Genomic DNA, 24951 nt, shown 5'->3' with positions numbered 1-24951 from the left:
TAAAACACCATCAGTCATCCATATAGCCCTAGTGGGAGATACACTGAGGATAAAAGATCTGAAAGAGTCTTAAACTGTTTCCAGTAAGAAAATTCTTGAATTTGGAGAGTTTTATTTTGAAACTGCATTAGCTGTAAATCACAGAGTTATTATATTGGTGTCTGTGAATCTAATGAGTTTTGATATAGATGGAAGGAAATTGTGGCCGTCATGAGAGTACATTTATATAAGGAGTGTAACTGACTGAAGGTTCCCTTAGATACTACTTGGAACCCATGGTATATTTCACCCAGCTGACATCACTCCCGTGGGCTGCTTTGCCCCAGGAACTGAGTGTGGTGAGAATATTCAACAGACTCAGTTCTTGAAGCCACTTCTCTCTATTGACAGACTTTGGCTCAAGGACTTCTACATGACTTTTCTGAATCTTTCTATACAGTGGGATACTTTGACCTCACTGTTCCTCTCCATCTTCTCTCCTCTGCCCCTCTTTTCTTTCCTTCTAATATTTCTCCATTCTTTCTATTGCTTTTGCTTGCTCTCTCTCTCTCTCTCTCTCTCTCTCTCTCTCTCTCGTTAATTGAGATTTTCTTTGCATCACAGTACTGTAATTTTCAGGTACACTTTTACTGGTACATTGCTAGCATATATCATTGTGAGGTTCAGTATGATGCAAACATACATGAACACAGCACTTGGTGTGATTTCCTCCAGATCCCATTCCATTCCGCTTCCTCCCTGTACATCTTTGTGAGATTGGAAGTGATACCTTCATATATGGACATAGCATTATTTGAACTGTTTCCTTCATCAAGCATCTCTTTCCCCTTCACCAACTCCCTTCCCCAAACCCCTTCTGCTGTTCTAGTGGTCCGTCTCTTCATTTTGGTCTGTCTCTTTATTTATCTGAAGCCCCTTTTGTTTTCTATTTTCTTTCTAGCTTTCTTATATAAGACACAACATATGACTTGACTTTTAGAGACTAGCTGATCTCACTTTTAGCATAAAATTCTCTTGTTATATTCATTTTTCTGAAAATGATATGTTTGTTCTCTATGGCTGAGTAACATTCCATTGTGTATATATAATCAAAATACTATTTAATTGGTTTTCTAGTGCAAATTTTTTTTAAAGAGTTAACACAGGTTCTTCAAAGTAACACACTGAAAACCTTTTCATTTCATAGAATTCCTTCCCCCATCCATGTACTCTTCATCTTTGACCCTTCAAGTCTCTCTCTTTTTTTTTTCTTATGTATACTAGGGATTCAACAAAGGAGTGTATTACCTTTGAGATACATCCTCATCCTTTTTCATTTTATTAGTTTTATTTTGAAACAGGATTTTGCTAAGTTACCATGCACTAGCCATGAAATTGGTATCCTCTTGTTTCTACCTCCCAAGTACTGGGATTACAGGCATGTGCCACAGCACTTGCATTGGCGTCCAGTCTTCTTGGTGCATGACGGCTCCTACCATCTCCTATCGTTTTTGAGAAATGCAGTAGGGAATTCACTTTGACTGGCGAGAATTTGCTCTCTGGAATTTCATTGTATCAAAGTCTCTTTATCCTTATATAGGCTCATTCAAATATCAAATAAACACTCAAGAGACTAGACATACATAGCATATGGTTGATTTTGAGCCTCATGACATTCAATTTTCTAATCTCTCATTTTTGCAAGGTGCTATGCCTGACTAGTCTCAGTGTTCTAGGATAGGAAAGATTTCCACAGATGGCCTGGAGACAGACATACCATGCAAGAGGCTACCTTCTTTGATTTCTCTGTTTTCCTTAGCTTTAATTATATACAAACAACAAGAAGGTCACAAAGTACATTCTAAATCAGGATAAAAGACATGCATGCCTTCCAGAAGGGAATAAAAGTATAGTTATATTTTAATATGTTTTCAGAAAAAATCAGATACACTGAGACAAATAACATGTATTTTCTGTTTAGGCAAATTTTTTCTGCTTAAAGTGTGAAAACATCTTAACCTATTATATTAAAGAATTAACTTGAGAAACTTGCCAAATGTACAAAAAAGAAAGTATTCAGAGATACTCTTTCACAAAACACCAACCCATTTAGTCCCCTCAAAGAAAAGCAAAGTTGTCATCCAAGGGGAGTAAGGGGAGTAGAGTTTGACTTATTTAAGACACCACAGATCTTAGAACTCCCACTTGAATTTCTCTCCACATAGAAAATGAAAAGAAACAGCTGTCTGGTTACATGTTACTTCTCAGCTTTCTTTTGTGTGCTTCTGACAGCTGAAGGTTTCCCCATAGATGCCAATAGCTTTGCTGTACATTTTATCATTTAAGAACTTTCATACAGAAAAGGATGGAGAAAATGGTGACATTTTCCTTCTCAATGGAAATCTGATCCTTTCTTTCTTTCTTACCAACAAACAAAGCTCATTTATCAAATAATCTTCTTTTCTATAAGTTATTAGTATGTAAACTGATGATCTCTTGAAAATATCATTTTTCAGTATAAAAGTTCTTATACCACAAATCTAAGTATAATCTTGAATGACCTGTCTCCTAAAGAATATTGCTTCAATTGAATTAAAAGAAAATGAAAAGTCACCAAGAAGAGTTTACAATAAAATACAGGAGACTCAGAAAGGGCATATAGCATTCAGTTCTAGTATTCTATCACCCCATAATTAGATCTTTAAAAGCCAATTGCTCTGCCGGGCATGGTGGCACACGCTTGTAATCCCTGCGCTTGGGAGGCGGAGACAGCCTCCCAAGCTTGGGAGTCTTAAGACAGCCGTGCTGGCTTAAGAGACCCTCTTTCCAAATAAAAAAGTATAAAATAGGTCTGGGAGGATAGCCAAGGGGTAGAAGGGCTTCCAGGAACCCCAGTACCACCAAACAAACAAACAAACAAACAAACAAAAACAATTGCTCTGAGATTAAGGGTGGATTTTTCCTGTTGAGCTGGTGCTCAAGAGATGACTTGAAATTATTCACTAGTTCCTCTTTTCCCTTATATGCTATTTTTGCCTAAATATTGTGATTTCAGTTAAATAGCGTTCATATTTTTATGTGTATAGATATAGTTATTTAAAGTCTGGAAAAATGATGAAGGATTACTTTAAGTGTGTGACATGTTAACAATATATATGATAGTACTTAAAATATTTCCCTTGTTTTTTATTTGCTGTAAACCAGAGTCCATTGAAATAAAATAGATATTATTATCATCAAATAAATAAAAATCTCAATTTTTAAAATATAGTGGTTTTAAAATATAGATCATTGACAAAAAAGAAGTTCATCATTAGAACCTGACCAGGTTGGTACCCTGTCTTAGGCTTCCACTCATTAGAATTTTGAGAAGATAAATTAGGTTGTTTGCACCACCCATTCTATGATATTTTATTATGGTGGCCCAAACTGAGTAATAAATAGCAAACACGGCATGCTATTTTGGGAGAAGCAGTATGAAGATTTGCTTGCATTAAAGATATTTATAAAGCATTTTATTTGAGGAAAAGCTAGATTTTTATCTCCTAAATTATGTAAAGAAGAAAGCAAAAAGGTATCATATTTTCCTGAAGAGAATCTACATAAAGATCATCTCTGTGATATAGCAACAGATGTCCTACTTCAAAACACAGGAGAAATATGTCTCACATACTTAATTTTCAAATAAAGCATCTTAAAATCTAATATTACAAACGACATCATATTTTTATAAAATCTGCAAATAATTTTCACTTAGGGCTCTAAAATTTAAATTTAAATTATTTGATACAAGCTGAGCATAGTGGCACATACTTGTAATTCCAGTATTTGGGAGGCTGAGACAGAAAGATTGCAGATTCAAGGACAGTCTTGACAACATAGCAAGACTCTTAGCAACCTAGCAGGGCCCTGTTTCAAACTAAAATTCAAAATAGGGCTGGGGTATGGCAGAGATAGAACTGCCCTGAGTTCAAGCCTCAGTATCACAAATTTTTTTTTTATTTGATACAGATATAACTACATACCATTGTCTATAATTAAGCTTATTCATGGGAAATAAAGCTATTTTTCAAATTACTTTTTAATAATTATTTGTTTATATATTTTCTTTTTCTTTTCCTTTCTTTCATTTTTTTTATTGTACTGGGGATTGAACCCAGGGGCATTTTAACTCTGAGCTATATGCCAGCCCTTTTGAAAAATTTCTTATTTTGAAACAGTCCTGCTAAGTTGCTGAACCTGGCCTCAAACAGGTGATCCCTCTGTCTTATCCTTCCAAGTACTGGAATTAGAGGCATGCGCTACCACACCCAGCTTGCTTATCTCTTAAAACAATAATATGATTTTTTTGGCAATACACTTTTACTTGTTAAAAACTGACTGCCCCTTAAAATTTTTGAAACCAAGTGTACAAAAAATCATCTTAAGAAACTAAAACACAGAGAGGTTGAATAATGTATTTTATTTAAACAAGTGCTAACAAGTTGAATATAAATTCTAGGGATATCAAATATAGACAGTGTCAAAGTTCACTGGCTTTAAAAAAAATAAAAACTGCCCCTGGACAGAATAACTCATCAGAACTTCTTTCTAGACTAGAATGAAGATTGTGACTGATTCACTTCCCAGAGAGATCTAAAGATGAAGGCTACATGGCTCAGTCACTTCCCTCAGCATTTTCCTACTAATTTAAGTTGGTGTTTGTTTTATTTTAATGAGTAAAATCTCATTGTTTACCTGATATAAAAATATTGTCATAAAATAGTGCTTTGGGGTTAGGAGAGAACTACATCAAGAGATGCTATGTGCCTATAAGAATGTGTCAGTTTGAGTCATACTATAATGGTCAATAATTTCTTTAAAAAAGGAAATATAGTGCTTTGATAGAATATGAGACTTCATTATAGTAGAATAAAGGCAGAACTGGTGAGATCTAGTCTAATAGCTACATACCAGCTGATTATCATCAAGTTACTTAATCTCATCAAGTCTCATTTGATCTCTAAAATTTCTACTTAGCACCTCCTCCTTTATGTTTTGATTTGAGGATAATTGAAATTGGCAAAATGCCTACCACAGAGAATACTACAAAGACAGGCACCAATAAATGGAAAATATTCCTACCAAAATAGATTTAATCCCAGATCTCTCCTAGTGATGATCAGACTTGCCTTATTAGAACATATCTTTATCTAATCAAACATTATTTATTATATACTCCCAATTATGCATTTAAGATTTTAAGATAATTAGTCACTGATATTTATCAAAATATCATTTAAGTGAGTTTTTATACATATAACTCTTCAAAATAAGTTTCTACTTTCCCACTTCTCCAATTTTTCTCTTTTGTTATTCAAGTGTCAATATAATAATGTGAAAATGTGAATGTGCTTAAGAGTATATCAACAACATACTTATAAAGCCAGTAGCCTAATGGTTGAGGATTAACGACATATGTCATCATTCATGGAGTATATAAATACCTTTAGTTAATGATTTAACACAGTTGTTAAAAATTAACTCATTCATATAACTTTTGAAAGTGTGGCTGAGTGTAAACAACAAAATGGAGTATTTGCCTTTATAAAACATATAGCCCTAAGATTTTGTAACAGACCTCCTTCACTTCTTAAGGAAGTAACTCTTCTTGTAATATTTATTTAAGCAAGGTTTCTCAGGTCACTGGTTGTTAAATAAACCTAGTTAAATAAGAGTAACGCATGTTAAAGATTTAGGAATGCCTTACCACACACTCTACACCAATGTTTCTTCTTTTCCAATATTTCTTTCTACAGGAAAGTTTCAGGTTCTCAGCTGCAGCATGCTGTAAGAAGAATTATTTATGTAACTTCTTTTTTTCTTTGCTGCAAAATAGCTTTGGACCTTCACCCTCCCTGTTCCAAATTTATATAATAGGAATACTTCCATCTTCCTTATAGAGTTTGTATGAAATGATGTACATCTATGTTTAGAATTTAAGTATAATTGATTATTTTAAGAAAATTAAAATACTAGATTTAAGCTAGGTATGGTGACAGATTCCTGTAATCTCAGTATTTGGGAGACTGAGACAGAACAATCACAGTTTCAAGGCCAGTGCATGGTAACTTTGACCTTGTTTCAAAATTAACAATATAAAAAGTGTTGGGGATATAGGTTAGCAGTAGAATACCTCTGGTTTCAATCTCAGCACCACACATGCATACCACATACTTGTGTGTGCGCATGTAACAAGAAACGGTGCTCTACTGTATTTTCAATATGATATTAGAACAGTGTATAGAGTATATTATAATGAGGAAGACTCATTGTTGGACCAAACAATAAATTAAAATATACAAATATTAGTAACTATTTTCATGTATATTTGGGTATTGGCATTATTAGTTGATATTGATACTACAAGCCAAGGAGCATAAAGTGAGTGGAGCAAAAGCAGACAAGTTACCATCAGTTTAAAGAGTTGTTTCCAGATTGTCAAAATAATCAGTAGCTTTCATAATATCCCTGTCCTAGTTTATATAATGAAATCTTGTAGTAATCTCTCCTTAACTCATCACCAAAGGCAATCACCAGATCCATTTACCTCAAACATTTTCTAAGTCTATCCTTTCCTTCCTGTTCTTACCACACTGCTTTAAATTGTATCTTTATCATCTTATACTAAAATTTTGAGAAAATAATGCTCTAATAAGTCAGCACAGTGTTGCTTTCCTCTGGCTCCATTTCTCAAAGCTCCTAATGTTCTTTCTAGACACAAATTTGACCATCTTATTTTATTACATAAAATCCTTATGGTTAACTACCTTCCTGAAGACAAAGTCCAACCTTCTTAAGTAGCATATGGCCATTCCCGAAAGACATCATGGCCCAGTGGTTCTAGGAGTGAGTTCTACCATCAAATTGGCTTTGAACTCAGGTTCTACTCCTACTAGCTGTGTGGTCCTATTAAATATCTATAGCAATATGTCTATAAAATGTTAACTTTTACTAAAATGTGGTTTCTCCTTCACTTCCTGCCTTAACTTACTGTTTGCCATCACCTAAAGTTGTCTTGTAATTTTACATCTGTATTCTTTTATACATCTTATTTTTTGGTAGTGACTAATGACTTTTTTTTCTTTTTCCCAGAATGGCTAATACCGTCTCATCTTTTAACATGCTTTTAGATATAAGATTAAGTGATTTTTCCTTGAGTAGGTAGTATATTTTCTTATAAACTCCTTTAATACTCTGTGCATACATACAGTTATCATGTATATGATTGTGTTTACACTTCTGTTTAGCTCTGTGAGACTACAGGAACCATGACTTAGTAACGGCAGAAACCATATTTCATTTAGTCTGGTGCCCTAGAACAATTCCTGGCACATAGTAGACACATAATCAAAAATATTGTTGACTCCTATGCACAGGGAGAGGTAAGGATTTAGTTCCATCTTTCTACAAATAGTTCTTCCAGCACCATTTGTTGTAAAAGCCTTTTTTCCAGTATATGAGTTCGGCCCCTTTGTCAAAGATAAATTGACTATAAGTGTGTGAGTTTGTTTCTGTATCTTCTATTCTGTTCCATTGGTCTGTATGCCTGTGCCAATACTGTTTTAACTACTATTGCTCTGTAGTATAATTTGAAATGAGGGATTGTGATGCCTCCTGTAAGATTCTTATTGCTGAGAATTGCTTTGGCTATTCTGGGTCTTTTCTTTCTCTCTATACAATCCGTGACTTATTTTTCTAGATGTATGAAGAATGTCATTGGCATTTTATTTATTTATTTATTTATTTATTTATTTATTTATTTATTTATTTTGGTGGTACTGGATTTCCTGGAAACCCTTCTAGCTCTGGGCTATACTCCCAGACATATTTTTTTTTTTTTTAATTTGGAAACAGAGTCTCTTAAGCCAGCGAGGCTGGCTTCAAACCAGCACGATCCTCCTATCTCCGCCCTCCCAAATGTGGGGATTACAAGTGTGCGCCACTGACGGGTCCAGCCCATCAGCGGTGGGGCTGAACAGGAAGGTTGAGTGCCGATGGCCCCGAACAAAACCACATGGAGCCGGGAGACATGTCAAGCAGGATCTCGTTTATTTCTCTCAGGCAACCCAATTTAAAGCAAAAAACCATAAGGGGGATTTCCAACAGGAAACTATTCTAACCTATCAAGCTAAAGGTCACCCTTGCATGTGCAAAGCACATAACTTGCAGCCAATCATTATTCAATGCACGAGGGGTTCACGAGCATGGAAGCATTAGCCAATAAGGCTCAACATTACCTAATAGGGCTAGTGGGGGCAAGGAGAGTAGTTGCACCCTCCATATCCTCTTGGCACTACATGTTGCAGATTCATTCATCGGAAGTTCAGGCAGTTGTGCAGACCTACCTCGACGCTACATGTAGCTGATTCATCGGAAGTTCTGTCAGACGGTTGTCAGACGTCAATGCGCTTCGTGCTACATGTAACTAATTCATCGGAAGTTCTGTCAGGCAGTCTGAGCAGACTCCAACACACCACCAGCCCCGGCATATGTCATTGGTATTTTTATGGGAATTGCATGAATCTGTATATCACTTTTGGCAGAATGGCGACTTTGATAACATTCATTCTGCCTATCCATGAGCAAGGGAGATCTTTCCATCTTCCAAGGTCATCTTCAATTTCTTTCTTTAATGTTTTATAGTTTTTGTTGTAGAGGTCTTTTATACCTTTGTTTAGATTTATTTTTAAGTATTTTTAAGTATTTTGAGGTTATTGTGAATGGAATTATTTTCTTTATTTCTTTCATTGTGGACTCATTGTTGGCATATGGAAAATAAACGGATATTTTTTAGGTTAATTTTGTATCCTGCAATTTTGCTGAATTGGTTAATCAGCTCTAGTAGTCTTTTATTTGAGTTCTTTAGGTCTTCTAGATGAAGGATCATGTCATTTGCAAACAAGGATAATTTTGATTCCTCTTTTTCGATTTGAATTCCTTTGATATCCTTTTCTTGGAAATTAGACTAGAGACTATGAAGCTATTAGAGTAGAGCATAGGCTCAACACTCCAACATATAGACACAGGTAGTAACTTTCTCAACAAGACCTCCAAAGCACAGGAAATTAAAATAAGAATTAACAAATGGGATAGCATCAAACTAAAATGTTTCTGCTCATCAAAGGAAACCATCAAGAACCTAAAGAGAAAGCCTACAAAATGGGAGAAGATCTTTACCAGCTACTACTCTTATAAAGGGCTAATATCCAGAATATGCAAAGAGCTCAAAAGACTATACACTAGCAAAACAAATAATTGAATCGAGAAGTGAGAAGCTGAATTGAATAGACACTTCACAAAAGAAGAGATACAAATGTCCAATAGATGAAAAAATGTTCAACATCATTAGTCATCAGGGAGATGCAAATCAAAATTACAGTGAGATTCCATCTAACCCCAATCACAGTGGCAAGCATAAGGAAGTATAATACCAACAATGCTGGTGAGGATGTGGGGATAGAGGAACTCTTTTACACTGTTGGTGGGAGTGCAAACTAATTCAGCTGCTATGGGGATCAGTGTGGAGATTTCTTTGGAAACTGGGAATGGATCCACCATATGATCCAGCTTTACCACTCCTGGGTATCTTTCCAAAGGGTTGAAATCAGAGATCTACAGTAACATATACATACCCATGTTCATAGCAGCACATTTTGTAGTAGCCAAATTATGGAACCAACCTAGAAATCCATCAACAAATGAATGGATTGCAAAATTATGAGAAATACACACAATGGAATATTAATATACCTTTAGATATAGCATTTGGGAATATTTTATCCCATTCTATCAGTAACTTTTAACTCTGTTTACATTGTCTTTGGATATACAATATTTTTTTTTTATTTTTTAGCGAGTTCATTTACCCTTTTGTTGCCTGCACCATTGAAATCATATCCAAGAAATCACTGCCAATTTCAATGTTGTGAGGTTTTATGACCCAGATTTTCTTCTAAAAGTTTATAGTATTAAGATTTATATTTAGGTCTTTTATCTATTTTGAGTTAATATTTGTATATGTGTTAGGTAAGGGTCCAATTTTATTCTTTTTCATGTAATTATTATTTTTCAACAATATTTAGTTAAAGATTATTATTTCCTCCACCAAATGTTCGTGGAAACCTTGTCAAAAATAACTTGACAATATATGGAAGAATTTATCTCTAGGCTTTTATTTAACTCCAATGGTTTATATATCTGCCTTTAGAACAGTACTGCACTGTTTCAATTATTGTAGCTTTATATGGTTTGAAATCAGAAAATATACATCTTCTAGCTTTGTTCTTCTTCGAGATTGTTTTGGGTATCTAGAGTCCATATTCCATATCAGGATAGATTTTTTCTGAAAAATAAATAAATAAATGTATGATAGCTTCACCTAAAAAAAAAAAAGAAAAGAAAAAAAATTCTCTGGTAAGAAATAAAGCAAAAAGAAATATTGAACTGTTATCTTTTAGTCATCAAAAGCTTGGTATCAGACAAATGAAACTGTTTTGTGAGATTATCATCATTAATATTGGATAAATTGCTATAAAACTAGATGTCAACCACTAAGCCAAGCATGGGAAGGAGGGATGGGGAGGGAACGGGGTAGGCATCAGGTAGGGGCTAACTGGGCGATGTGTGCATGTATGTCTACAAAAGTATTTTCTTTATACCATTATGATGTATGAATACATTGCACCAATAAAAAATAAAATAAAAAAAATATGTGTATAAGTGTGGATGTAGCATAGTTAACCTGGACATTCCACTGTGGGAGAGAAAGGGAAGTGGGGGGAGGGCACCAAGTACTGTGTGAATGTTTGCCATTGTCAATATGATTCACATTATGATGTGAAACTATAGTATACCAATAAAATAAAAAAGGATACGGTGTTAAAAATATTGTTGAATATATAGTAATTTTTCCCATGATGACAGGTTATTTTTTTTACAAGTCACTCTTAAACTCTCTTGATGTGGTTTAGTGTTACTTGAGATTTTGTGATAAATTTTCTTCCAAATTTCTAGAGAAAATTATGCTTTAATTCTTAATGCTTCCTTTTATCTGACAAAGATATCTCAACTTTTTTGCTATGATTATATATGCATATAGCGCTAAAAATATGCTGTATTTCACTATTGTCTTGTTTAGTATTTTAATTATCTTAGATTAATAAATTATACTTAAATTTTAGACAACTTAATTTTTTATGGGAATTAAGAGGCATAAATATGTTTTTCTCATGATTTTATAAGATGTTCATGTAAGTAAAATTGTGTGACATGAATATTGATCTATATATTATTTATATATTTGATTCCAATTACTTGCAAATTAAAACTCTATAAACTGTATAACTTAAATTGAAAGATTTTGGTAGCTTATAATGAGTGAGTGCATATTGTTTCCATGTTATGAGGAGATTATCACTTGGAATAAACAAACATGGATATTAGCTCCAAAATGTGTTAAACATATTGGTAGTCTAACATATTATATCTGGTAACTTTCTTATACAGGGCTCTGACAAGTGCTGGTAAAGACCTTCAAGATAATTTTCTGAAGGCCTTGGCAGTGAGAGAAGAAGACAATCGCAATGGGAAAGTGAGCGTGAGTACATTTCACCCAGAAGCTTCAAATTTATATACTGAAGGCACAGTTAATATTGACAACATAACCATTAATATCTTCCCTAAAAAGTAATTTATGTGGGGATAAAAATGACTTCTTATTATTTCCATATTTTAGAAATATATGTAGAGTTTCTTTTTACTCCCATTTACATCTGTAGAAGAAACCAAAATATGAAAAAATAGAATTATAATAAATATCTGATGCAGAGAAAAATTGCTATATTTAGCAGACTGGTTGTCATCTCCAGCTTTCTGCTAGTCTTGGGTCAAAAGTTTTTCCTTTTATCTCAACTTCTTGTTATATTCCCCCAAATTGCATCATTTACAGTTTTTTTTAACCTTCCTATCTGATTTTATTGGATGCCTGGAAGATAGTCTTATAAGTTGCTTTATAGAACTACCTTGGTAGGTATGATAGAAAGCACATAATAGGAGACATATTTTGAATTATCCAAGGATAACACTGTTTCCCTTAGTTAAAATGTGATCAGATCAAATGATATTAAAATTTTAACATTATTTGGATATTTACTTTTACCCTTTGTTTTATAATTGTGATAACTTTTCAAAAGTCTTAAAATGTTACAAATAAAAGTTAATAAAGTAGACAAATGCTGCTGATGTGTTGGTAAGTGACTTGCAGATGAGTAATCAGAAATAGTAGTGTGACAGAAGATTTGGAACTGCAAAATATTCTGTGTACAAGGAAGTCAATTTCCAATGTTTTCTCATGAAAGATAATGAAATTGTCCTTGTTCTCAGGTCAATTGAAATTTTTACATGCAGACAAGAAATTTAATGTACATGAAAGAGAAAGATAGAAGTATCATACTATGGTTAGATAATGGAACAAAAATAATGTACATTTGAAATAGGGGAATACTGTTGGAGAAAGTAGGCTGAGATTTTTTTAAAAGTTAAGGATGGAGATATGGGCAGAAACTAGACCCTGGAGGACCTTCTCAATTGCAATAGGAATAGTAGGAGTTTACCTGATTATTAATAGAAAGAGAAACTAGAAAGATGGATGGAAGAAATGCTTAAACATTTGGTGTCACAGGACCATGTTAAGGACAGTGGAGAAGGAGCATATGATCTATTGTGAGGAAGCTAGGTATGGACTCAGAAAGCACCCACTGTGTCTGGCTCCTTGGAAACTGGTTTTTAAAGAGATATTCAAGTTGTTTGAAAAAGAATAAAAAAGATATATTGGTGAAAATAAGGAGAACAAATGTGTATGTGTGTATGTGTATGCATGCATGTATATATGTGTGGTACCATGGATTGATCCAGAAGCATTCTACCTATGAGCTAATCCCCTAGACCTATTTTAATTTTAAAGAGTCTCACTAAGTTGTAGATGGCATAAGTTTCTGAGGCTGGCCTTGAACCTGTCTCGGCCTTCCAAGTATTGGGATAACCGGCATCCACCTCCATGCCCAGCAGAAACTGCTATTTTTTAGGATTTTTGTAATGCAGTTAGCATAGAAATTCAGTGACAAGAGGCCTACTCCTCCAACAGTGTTCCCCACTGGTATTCCTAATACTCCCTAGTTTGGGCATATTAGAGAAAACATATGTCCCTTCTCTTTCTGTATTTGGCTGATCTCACTTAACATAATGTTCTCCAGGTCTTTCCATCTTCTTTAAGAGGCTTATTTTGAGAACATGGGATTCAGAGCAAAGGTTTGTCTTTTATGCAGCAGAAGTTATACTCTTCTAATTTAACAAGATGAAAAAATATATAGGTATGTGTACCAAGGAGGATGGTCCTTATTACATAATTATAAATTTCCCCTAAAAATATTTTAAATTTAACTTTTATTAAACATGCTAAATAGAGCCACTGATTTGAGAATTAGAATTTTTCAGACTTACACCTTTTCAACTGAAAAAACTTTTGGTCATTTATTTGGGCCTTTAAATTCTTATAATTGGCAGTATATGTACCATTTTATCAAGTGTGGCACTTATGGCTTATTTTTGAATTTTGTTGTTTTAAAGTGTACTACAAATAGTTTCATAGCAAAACATTTGCAATAGAATGTTTTAGGTAGGTTTGATTATTAGGATCATAAGCTTAGGTAAAAACTATTTATTAAATGGATAGGAATGTGTAAGGCAATTCTGTACCATACACAATATTCGTGAGATTTGAAACTATTTTCATTCACTGCCTGAAACAGTGTGTATGTGAGTTTTATGAGATTTGCAGTTATGTATGGCCAAATAGTCTGAACCCTCCAAGGGTTATGACCATTCCTTAAGCATTAATCTTTTCCTATGTAGCATGTAGGTGCAAATTAAGTGGAGACCTTCAGCCCAAAAGGACTTTTGCTGTTTTATTTTGTTTCATTTTATTGAAAGTACATATTAGAAAATTTATAGCTAGGCATGGTGGTGCACACCTGTATTCCCAGTACTTGAGAGTCTGGTCTGTTGTCTAAAAGAATCACAGGTTCACAGGCAGCCTCAGCAATTTAGGGAGGCACTTAACAACTTAGTGAGAACCTGTTTCAAAATAAAAATTAAGAAATAAAATTGGGGATGTAGCTCAGAGGTAGAATGCCCCTGGGCTCAATCCCTAGTATAATCATAAAAAAGAAAAAGAAATTATGATACACTTTTTTAGAATTGAACTGCATAGCTTAATAAGACTTGAAGTACTAATCCCATAGCAATTTTCTTGGAGTAATTTTCTTTAAATGTAGCTAAAATATTAGAAGATTAGACTTTCCTGCTCATACTTAGAACTCTATTTTTAAGGTTGGTGATCTAAGCTTTCAAATGCTGTTTAGTGTAACTGAGTCTTGTTCTAGGAGTCCTGTTTCTGCTTTTGGTCAAATGATTGTAGAATGATTCACCAGTTTTCTCAATTTAGGCCTTGAATTTACTTTGCTTTTGAGCTTGTACCTCTGGAAAATAGCACTTCTCTCTGTCTGTGTCCCTATGGACTCTCCACCCCAATACCTTCAATGCCTGAGTTTAAGTATCATTTACTTAGTATACACATTCATATTCCCACAAGCCTATTGCTTTGACATGTAATCTCAGGGCTGTATCTTGGGAGGGAATAGGGTTTTAGGAAAATTAGCAGTTTATATAACATCTACTCAAAGAATCAAAATTCTTGAAAACTGTGCTTCCTTTAAGACATCCAGGGGATAAACTGTGCATATGCTGTTGGCATAGTTATGGTTTGGATAAACCCTTTTTCTTATAAAAGGTTATGTTAAAACACAGATAATCTGATTTAACTCAGTAATCAATATAACTCATGAATGCCTTCTAATTTTGTATATTTACATATGTGTATGTGTGTATGTATAATATATGTTTATGTTGAGTGTGTATATATGCATGTAGGTACATATACAAGCACATATGAACACATATATGCATACTTCTTCCTGTACATCTTTCCCCAAATACTCTTTTAGATTACTATAGTGTTTCTTTAGACAAAACAATGAACTTTGTGTAATTCATGATTACTATATAGTGCTTCAAATGACAGTCACAATGAGTATTTTTTGTAGTAAAAGAGCCATATTTAATTTAATTTTAATTATGAACTGTTCAGGTTTGAAAACATTTCAACCTCGTGTTTTTCAAATTAAAAAAATCTCAAAAGGCTAAGATGTTTAACTTCCAATTTATTCTCACTTATAAACAGATTTATTATTTCCTGAGAAAACGTAGTTTTCTTTTTGCTCCCACTATGGAATTTTTAACACTGCCGTAACAGCAAGGCATTTATAAAGTGTATGTGTATGACAAGTGTTTGGCAAAGCATATCCAGTACGTCTGGGGGTAGATGTCCAGAAACCACATCCGAGTCAAGACAAATGGCAGGCGATACAGGTGTATATGACAATTTAAAGAACTCAGCAACTCAGTGCATTGCATGAATATATGAGATGTTACAGATGTATTTTCATAGAAAAGTAAAAAAAACCCTAAAAATTATAAAAATTAAAATGAAGCTGAAACTAAGGCGATTTTATCTTTAATTACCAAAAATATTTTAATGAAAATGATAGAATTATAATTTTTATACTTTTTTGGTGCACTATAGTCTCATGTAATATAGTTGATAGTGATGATGACATAGTGCTGTTTTTTTTTTTTATGGTACCAGAGATGGACCCCAGGGGTACCTCCTTCCTACACCTCCCCCCTATTTTTTAGTCTTTATATGTAGACTATATTGGTGGTACTGGGGGTGGAACCAAGAGGCTTTCTACCTCCGGCCTATCCTCTCAGACCTATTTTATATTTTATTTGGAAACAGGGTCTCCCTAAGTTGTTGAGGGTCTCACTAAGTAGCTGAGGCTGTCTTCGAACCCGTGCGATCCTCCTGTCTCAGCCTCCCAAACGCAGGGATTATAAACGTGTGTCAGCACACCCTGCTAGTCTTTTATATGTTTGAAATAGGGTCTCACGAAGTTGTGAAGGGCCTCGCGAAGTAGCTGAAGCTGTCCACAAACCGCAATCCTCCAGTCTGCTCCTCCCTGATGCTGGGATTACAAGCATGCACCACCATGCTCAGCGATAATGACATAATTTGATGAAAACATATATCTTGAGAACAACTAATAGAAACCGAGGGAAATCTTATAGGTTCAAATGTGATATTTGGACAAAGAAAAGGCAAGTTAGAAATTAAAGATGTAAAGTAGGTTATTTTGAGATAATGATTTCTATTTTCTTTCTAGATTACTCTGACATTTTTGCATGGTTGATGAATCTATTTTCTCTCCTACTTTTGTGTTTATGACATGACTGCCTTATAGTTCTCCTCCCTCCTTCTGACTTTTGATCTTAATTTCTTTCTTATATGGATCTTATACCTCCACTTGACCTCCATCTCTGCCAATAGACACATTTCCCCTAGTGAATCATTGGAATCTGTGAACTTACTGACTATATGATTCTTGTTACTAAAACAAAAATCTAGATCTTTGCTGTCCTTCTGTCAACTAGTTTAAATAGTCATTAATCGCGGGGCGTGGGGGCTCACGCTTGTAATCCCTGTGCTTGGGAGGCGGAGACAGGAGGATTGCACAGGTTCGAAGCCAGCCGCGCTGGCGTAAGAGACCCTGTTTCCAAATTTAAAAAAATGTAAAAATAGGTCTGGGAGTGTAGCCCGGAGGTAGAAGGTCTTCCAGGAACCCCAGTACCACTAAATAAATAAATAAATAGTCATTAATCAAATACAAAACTTGCTCCACTTCACAACTTGCACTATCTCTGTGGATGAGTGGCGAGTGAATATGGAGCTTAGATGTGCTTTGGGAAGTAACTGAATAATCAAGTAAGCACAATGAAAGTTAAATTGCAACCCTGGCAGGTGCTATGAAAACCACAAAAAATCTCTGATTTCATATAAGTGGGTGTAAGATGATAAAATAAAAGTTTGCCTTCATACATGTTGTACTGTAGTTTCAGGTAGAAAAATCAGCATGCCTTCAATAGAGAGTATATATAGAGGATAAAGCAGATGTGAGTAGATGCATTATAAGATCATGTAGGAGAAAATGAGATGGTAGCTGGGATCAGAAAGATGATTGGGAAGACAAAGCAAAAGGAACTATTTTGAGTTATTTATAAGGTACACTTGCCACGATGTGGTGACTGGAGCTAGTTAGGGATGAGGTTGGAGGCAAAGGGAGTGGCCATAAAGAACTTGGCTTTCGCATCTGTAGAGATAATGCTGTCTCTCTTTGAGATATAGACCCTGAAGGATCAGGAATTGGACATAGAGATCATAGGTTTAATTGTGGACATAGTAAGTTACAACTTACTTTTATAGAAGATGTAAATATGTGAGATGACTGATATGCTAGTTTGATTTATTTCACAAAATAGAGACATTTTGAAATAATGCATATACCCATAAATATATGCACTCATTGTTATTCAATTAAAAATAAAATGCAACTTTAAAATAAAAATCGAATCTTCCACAAGGTATCTAGTTTAAAGATCTTTTAACACTACCATCTATTCGTAATTTGATATATGTCATGTTTATTCAACAACTCAATTTTCTCTTGTTCTTTCACTTTTCAGAATTCGTATCCAGTTAGTTACCAAGTCCAGTAAATTTTACTTTGTAAATATATTTTATATAAATGTGGGGGAGGAGACAGGGAAGCCAAAATGGTGAGCACCAGCCAATCAAATGGGTATGTTTCTGTGCTCAGGAGTATGGGCAGTGCTCGGAGGATCATAGGTTTCCTTGAAAGAATTGAGAAAAAAAAGATTGATGTGATCAGAAATACACCTCACAAACACCTTGGCAGCAGTATGTGAGTATAAGTATATATATATATATATATATATATATATATATATATATATATATATTTTTTTTTTTTTTTTTTTTTTTTTTTTTTTTTTGGTGGTACTGGGGCTCCTGGCTACTGGAAGCCCTTCTACCTCCGGGCTACACTCCCAGACCTATTTTTACATTTTTTAAATTTGGAAACAGGGTCTCCTAAGCCAGCTCCGCGGCTGGCTTCGAACCTGCGCGATCCTCCTGTTTCTGCCTCCCAAGTGCAGGGGTTACAAGCGTGCGCCACCACGACCAGCTATAAGTATGTTTTTGAAGGGATGAAGGAAAAGATAGGAGACAGAGAGGCAAACTGAAGGCAGACAGTAGTTAATGAAAAGACTCAGACAATTTGCAATGAAAGGGCAGGATACAAAATGATAAAATACTAATTTTATCATTTAAAATTAAATGATAAAAGAGGTGGGTATAAGTCATACTTAAGGAATTAAATCTGAAAACATGGTTTTTGCCATTTTTTGTCTTCATTCTGGGTATTGAACCCAATGTTGAACATATCATAAGCCTGTGATCTACCACTGAGCTGTACTCCTTGCCCCTGTGTGCTTTGTTTTGGGGTAAGAAGTAAAATAAATTATAAAAGACTTTTCACGTGTTTTTTTTTTTCTTTTTTTTTCTCAGCACTGGGCATAGAACCCAGGGGCATTCTACCTCTGAGCTATACCCTCCAGCCTTTTTTCTTGTCTTTATTTTGAAACAGGGTCTCACTGAGTTGCAAAGGGCCTAAGTAGCTGAGGCTGGCCACTAAGGCCATCCTCCTGTCTCAGCCTCCTAAATGCTGGGATTACCAGTGTGCACCACCACACCCAGATTTTCACATGTTTTTATGTGGGAACTTAATAGAGACTGAGCAGCAGATGATAATTTTAATAATGGGAATATAGATACAATATTAATGTTAGAGGATTTGATATAGTTTAGTGATTAAAATATTAGAAGTTGTAGATCAACAATAACTGAAGTTAATTTCTGATTCACTGCTTATTATATAGATTGTAAAAGATTTTTCTCGCCGGGCGTGGTGGCGCACGCTTATAATCCTGCGCTTGGGAGGCAGAGACAGGAGGATCACATAGGTTCGAAGCCAGCCGCACGCGCTGGCTTAGGTGACCCTGTTTCCCAACAAAAATGTAAAAATAGGTCTGGGAGTGTAGCCCGGAGGTAGAAGGGCTTCCAGGAACCCAAGTACCACAAAAAAAAAAAAATTCTGGTCAAGAAAACCTATGAATTAGATAAGTTTCTATGTTTTCCAGTCCATAATGTCCTCCTATGTAATATGGGGATTAAAATAGTACTTTTATCTTACCAAGCAATACCAGGACGTGGGAATTTCAAGAAGATCATAGGTTCGGGTTCGAGGCCAGGCTCAGTAACTTAGCCAGACCTTCAACAACTTAGCCAGACCCTGTTTCAAAAAAAAAAAAAAGTAATAAAGTAATAATAGGCCTGGAGTTGTAGCCCCTAGGTTCAACTCCAAGTACCATAAAAAAGGGCACACTCATATTAATATTGATTTAGTATTAAAAAATATAGACTAAACATTAGCACACTGCCTGGAACAAGAAAACTATCTAATAAATAATATGATTTCTAAAGTAGATTTGTAATTGCTAAAGCTAAAATTGCAAATAAATAGGTGTAGAAAATATGCAATACTTCTGCTGATAGTTTTTAAGGAAGCATTAAGTATATGTAAATTTTTCTTTAAAAAAGATGGTTGAAAGGATTCTTTGTGATAATTAGTTGCTCATAGATTTAATTAGGGGTATAAAGACTGCTAGTCATTTGACAAGATATTATGGCAATCAGAATATTTTTTTTTTTTCGGTACTAGGGACGGAACCCAGGGCATTCTACCTCCGAGCTATACCCCCATCCCTATTTTTTTATTCTTTATTTTTGAAACAGGATCTCACTGAGTTGCAGAGGATCTCACTAAGTAGCTGAGGCGGCCCATGAACTGTGATCCTCTGGTCTCAGCCTCCCAAATGCTGGGATTACAAGCATACACCACCACACCCAGCTCAGAATATTTTTAAATGTTGTATGAAATGTTTTCTGATGTTACAGGAAACCAAAGTCCATTATATTAATGTTCTCTTCTGTGAAAACCACTTTGCTATTTTTCATAAATAATGATGGATGAGACATGGGTCCTCTTCACTATGCTTCTAATGTAATAGTATTATATAACTCTTTTAAGTGACTGAGTATTTAAGGGTGAGGGTATTATTTTTCACATGGGAGAAATCTAAGATTTCTTTATTTGTTGTATGAAAAAGACAAAAATATAACATTTCCTAATCTGAGACTCTTTAAAGATTATAATGAAAGGTCACATGCTTTTGTGGGTGGGACCTGCAGACACTTATTTTCCCGCTGAATGTTGATAATGTAAACAGTTAAATGGCTGACTTGTTTTGGCTTGGAAATATGCAATATTGAAACTGGTATAAAAATATGGCTCACTACTTTCCCCTCAGAGTCATTCAAATAAACCACTATACCTGAGTAAGGAAAACTATGAATTAGGCAGTTTCTAATATACCCATTTCCTGTGTTGAAATCTCTATGAAATGTAAGACTGCGTTGTATATGACCAATAACATTGTGCTGACATGATCTTTTCCCTCCTTGCTATTTTCCAACTTCTATGAAATGTTCCCCTTCAAGAAAATGAAGGTATTATACACATGTTTATTTCCTTTTTAATGGAATCTACACTTGTCCACTATGGAAATTATATGACTCATAAAATCTTACCTTCGTCTTAAACAAATTACATCAATGTTTGGAAAATAAAATGCATATCAACTTCCATTTCACTAGAAAAGTATACTTTAATAGATTCTTATTTTTTAAAATTTCCTGGATCAAAATATAATGCTTAGACAGTGAGGAATACAGGAAAAAACCAAAGAGCTAGAACTGTATAACCTGAGATTGGTTCTTGAACTTACCACTTATTACAAACTAAGAATATATTATTCAACTTTATTCAGCCTTAGTTTCCTTCCCCATAATATGGAGATAATTTTCACACTATGATATTTCTAGAATGAAATGAAGTAATGTGTAAAGCACACATATGCCTATCACTCAGTAAGTATTCAATAAATTATAAATAGTATGTCCTGTGTTAAGTCAGATTCCCTAGAAGCAGGGCTTAAAATAAAGAGCTAGTGCAAGTGACTTATGGGAAAGGTGTAAGAGCATGAGAAAACTATGGTCCTACAAAGAAAGAAGCTAGATGGAGATAGGGCTTCAGTGAAACCTAGGCTTTATCATCACACATAAAGCTTTAGAGTACAAACTGTGTACAGTTTGCTTTAAAGCAAGGGGATATGTTTGTGTATATTCCCTCTCCCCCTTCCTCCACCCATCAATTTACAACATTTTCCACGTATTTGATTAGAAAGAGAATTTGAATAAAGTCAAGGGAGTTATATTCATTAATTTTTATTATAATACAATTAAATTAGAAGTTACGTACTAATGTCAATATTATGAATGAGGAGAGAAGGAAGCAATATGGAATCTGAAGGGAAATGTACTGGATGTTGTATATATGTATGTTTCTGTTACACTAAACCTCAATATGAGGCATGTTTAAAGTACATCATAAAATATATTAAAAATAAAAATAATTTAATAGCCATTAAAAATGTAAAGAAAAAACTTTTAAATCAAATTAAAAAGACAGTCAGATTAATGAATTCACCATTTAATTTGAAAATCTAGAAAAGTGCTAACAAACCTAATAAAATTAAAATGATGAATATTTTAAAGACAAAATGAGAAATTAGAAATAGAAATAAAGGCTAACTGGTAGAATTGATTATATTAAAATAGGCTAATAAAAAGAATAAATAGCAAACAAAATATACACACGCAATTTTTAAATAAAAAGAATGGCTTACCATAGAGTGGAAATTTTAAACTATTTTTAAAGAAATAAAAACACATTTATGTTAATATAGTTAAAAATTATATGACACAAACTAATTATTTGGAGAAATAGAAATTACCAAAATTGATATTAGAATAAAAAGAACTCAATAAAAGCACCTACCATTAAAAAAGGAATCAATAAGCCGGGCATGGTGACACACCCTTGTAATCCCAGTACTTGGAAGATTGAGACAGGAGGATCCAGGTCCACAGGTAGCCTCAGCTACTTAGGCCCTCCCACAACTTAGTGAGACCTTGTCTCAAAATAAAGAGTTAACAAGTAGGGCTGCGGGCACAGCTCTGAGATAGAATGGCCCTGGTTTCAATATGGTGGCACACACACACATGGAATTAATAAAAAGTCTCCACTAATTCTGTTAAAGATTACCTTGCTAGAACAAAGGAGGTCCCAAAATTTCATAGGATATTTTTTCCCCCAATATTGAAAGGAATATATAATGTCTGCCTTAAACAAGTTGGATGGGAGAAGAAAGTGGGGGTAGTGATAGAAATAGATCTTCTTTTCCGAAGCTTATATAAATTCAATATTAGATATTGACACTAGGAAAAAAAGAAATTATAGAAAGCTTCACTTAATTAAGGCCAGATACAGAAGATTATGTAAGTTATTTTTAGTAGTCTACAAAATTTACACATTTTGACCAAGTAGTCTGACTCCCTAATGAAAATTTAAAATAAAAACTGCTGATAAGGAAATAGGCCACATTAACCAGTAGAAATAAATCTATATAATTATTTCAGTAAAATAGAAAAAAGTTAAATATTAACAATTATTCATGATACACATTTTTAACCATCTAGGAATATATAAGATCTTTCTTGATCTATACAGAGAAATTCTTGTCAAGGAAGCAGTGTAGACCTTACTTAAAGTATAACACAGTATTGATGGCAGGATGTAGGTAATTATTCAGAGATCACCTGCTTGCATATCTTTAGCTAAACTCTTGATTTTCTGGAGAACCCATAAATAACAGTACTTGTTTTTTATTTACTACCTTACCTATAGTTATCTTAGTCAGGGGCAGAATGCTTAAGTAGCTATCATCCTATAAACTTACAAAAAGCAGTGGAAATAAAAGCTTTAGTTTTTGCCCTTTCCTTCCCTCTCTTTTTTTACTTTCATTGTTGCCTTATTTCTTTCACTTAATCTGCAAAACTTCCCATTATTTTTGTTTTTATTCAATATTGGATCTACTAAAACAAGATGACAAAGCCCAGCGAGTATAAGAATCAATATATAGAAACTCCTTATTTATAGATATATCACAACTGATACTGTAAAACAAAAGAAATTTTCAGGTAAACATTGAGTTTTAATAAAACAAGCTTTCTAAACAAAAGTATACAAAATAAGTATTGTTCTTACATACCACTTGTCTAATCCAAAGACTGACCATACAATTTAGAGGAAGAAAAATTCATTTGCTCAAGGTTTCCTTGGAGATTTGGGGTTCAGTCCATGTGAAGGCAGCATCTGGGTCTCAAGGCTTTGGGGCAGTAGGTGTAAAGAGGGAGAGCTGATGGGCTCTGCATCTCTTATCATGGGGGCAGGAAGCAGGAGGGAGAAAACAAGCAAAGGGAACTAAGGCCACACCCCCAAGGACCACTTCTCCAGCTACCCCCTACCAGCCCAGGTCAACATTCAACATTGCAATGGATTTATCCACTGCTGAGATTACAACCAAGCCTCTTTTCCAGCAGTACTACCTTGTTTCCGTGATGGATGGGGTGAAGGAGGGGATTCTATTTCCAAACCATTACACCATCATTAATCAAGTACCAAAGGTTAAGAAAATATTATATTTAATATAGTAGTGACAAATATAGACTAGGAATAAACAAAATGTGACTTTTATACTTAAAATTAGAAAAATGTTAAAGGTTATGAAAGATGAGATGGATATATATGTATGTATGTGTATATATATATATATATATATATGGTTTGTTTGTAGCTGGCAACACTAAATTTTAAATCACAAATCAATCTGTAGATTCAATTTAGTTTCAATTTAATTTCCCCTGAAATTAATAAACTGATGTTTTTTTTTTTTTTTTTTTTTTTTGGTGGTACTGGGGTTCCTGGAAGCCCTTCTACCTCTGGGCTACACTCCCAGACCTATTTTCTGTATTTTTGAAACAGGGTCTCTTAAACCAGCGCGGCTGGCCTCGATCCTCCTGCCTCTGCCTCCCAAGCGCAGGAATTACAAGCGTGCGCCACCACGCCCGGCTAAACTGATGTTAAGTTCATATGAAAGACTTGAGAGCCAACTATAATTTATTAAGATAGTTATAAATAGCAACAGTAGTGATTAAAACCTCAGTAATAGCTAAGTACTAAAAGTTATCAAGTAGCAGATATTTATCACAAATGTTTCATATTCTTTAACTTTATAGGTAAGGATTCTGAGCTAAGAAGTTAGACATCTTCTTCAGGTTTATATTAGTGAATGAGCTCAATTCAAATCCAGGCAGTTTTGCTCCAAAGTCTTGTTCTCAACTACTGAGCAGATGTACAAAATTGCCCTTCAGAGAGCAAGGCTTGTTATAAAATCATATTACTCATGATGGAACAAACTTACACAGATAAAAGTAGTAATAATGATGTTAGTAACAGCAGAAATGTCAGTAGTTGGTATTGCATGTCAATTACTGTTCTTGGCACTTTGTATATTAACTCAGTTATCTCTGATTTATGTCTTCATTTAGGTAACAAAATTAGCCACAGAGATATTAAGTATTTTGTCCCACACTAATGGAAAAACCAGTTATTTAACTCAATAAATCTGGGTCCAAAGTCAAGGCTTTTAGCCATTGAGCCCCCAAAGAAAAATACTCATACTTAGAAAGCATGAATATAATTTCTGGATGATTATAGAAGTAAATGTGAAAGATAAACTTTAAAAGAAAACAGAGGAAAATGCATCTTATCTTATGCAGCCTGGAAATAATTTTTTTTTTCTGTGGTACTGGGGATG

The 24951-nt window shown here is 34.3% G+C and overlaps 1 protein-coding gene across 2 annotated transcripts in view; it reads left to right on the top strand.

The window, feature by feature from the left end:
* Positions 1 to 24951, top strand: part of CFAP299 (cilia and flagella associated protein 299) — a gene marked incomplete at both ends in the record, with an annotated part of 643668 nt that overhangs the window by 211179 nt on the left and 407538 nt on the right. Inside the window, one exon of one of the 2 annotated variants that reach the window (XM_080697001.1) lies at positions 11527 to 11611. In XM_080697001.1, the coding sequence (XP_080553127.1) occupies positions 11527 to 11611 (85 nt within the window). Of the gene's footprint in view, positions 1 to 11526; positions 11618 to 24951 lie in introns of both variants that reach the window. The other variant, XM_080697002.1, reaches the window with a different exon arrangement.

Source organism: Muscardinus avellanarius, assembly GCF_963383645.1.
Source record: "Muscardinus avellanarius genome assembly, chromosome: 6".
NCBI classification, from domain to species: Eukaryota; Metazoa; Chordata; class Mammalia; order Rodentia; family Gliridae; genus Muscardinus; species Muscardinus avellanarius.
The sequence above is the reverse complement of the archived record's forward strand: the minus strand, read 5'-3'. Positions and strand labels throughout refer to the sequence as shown.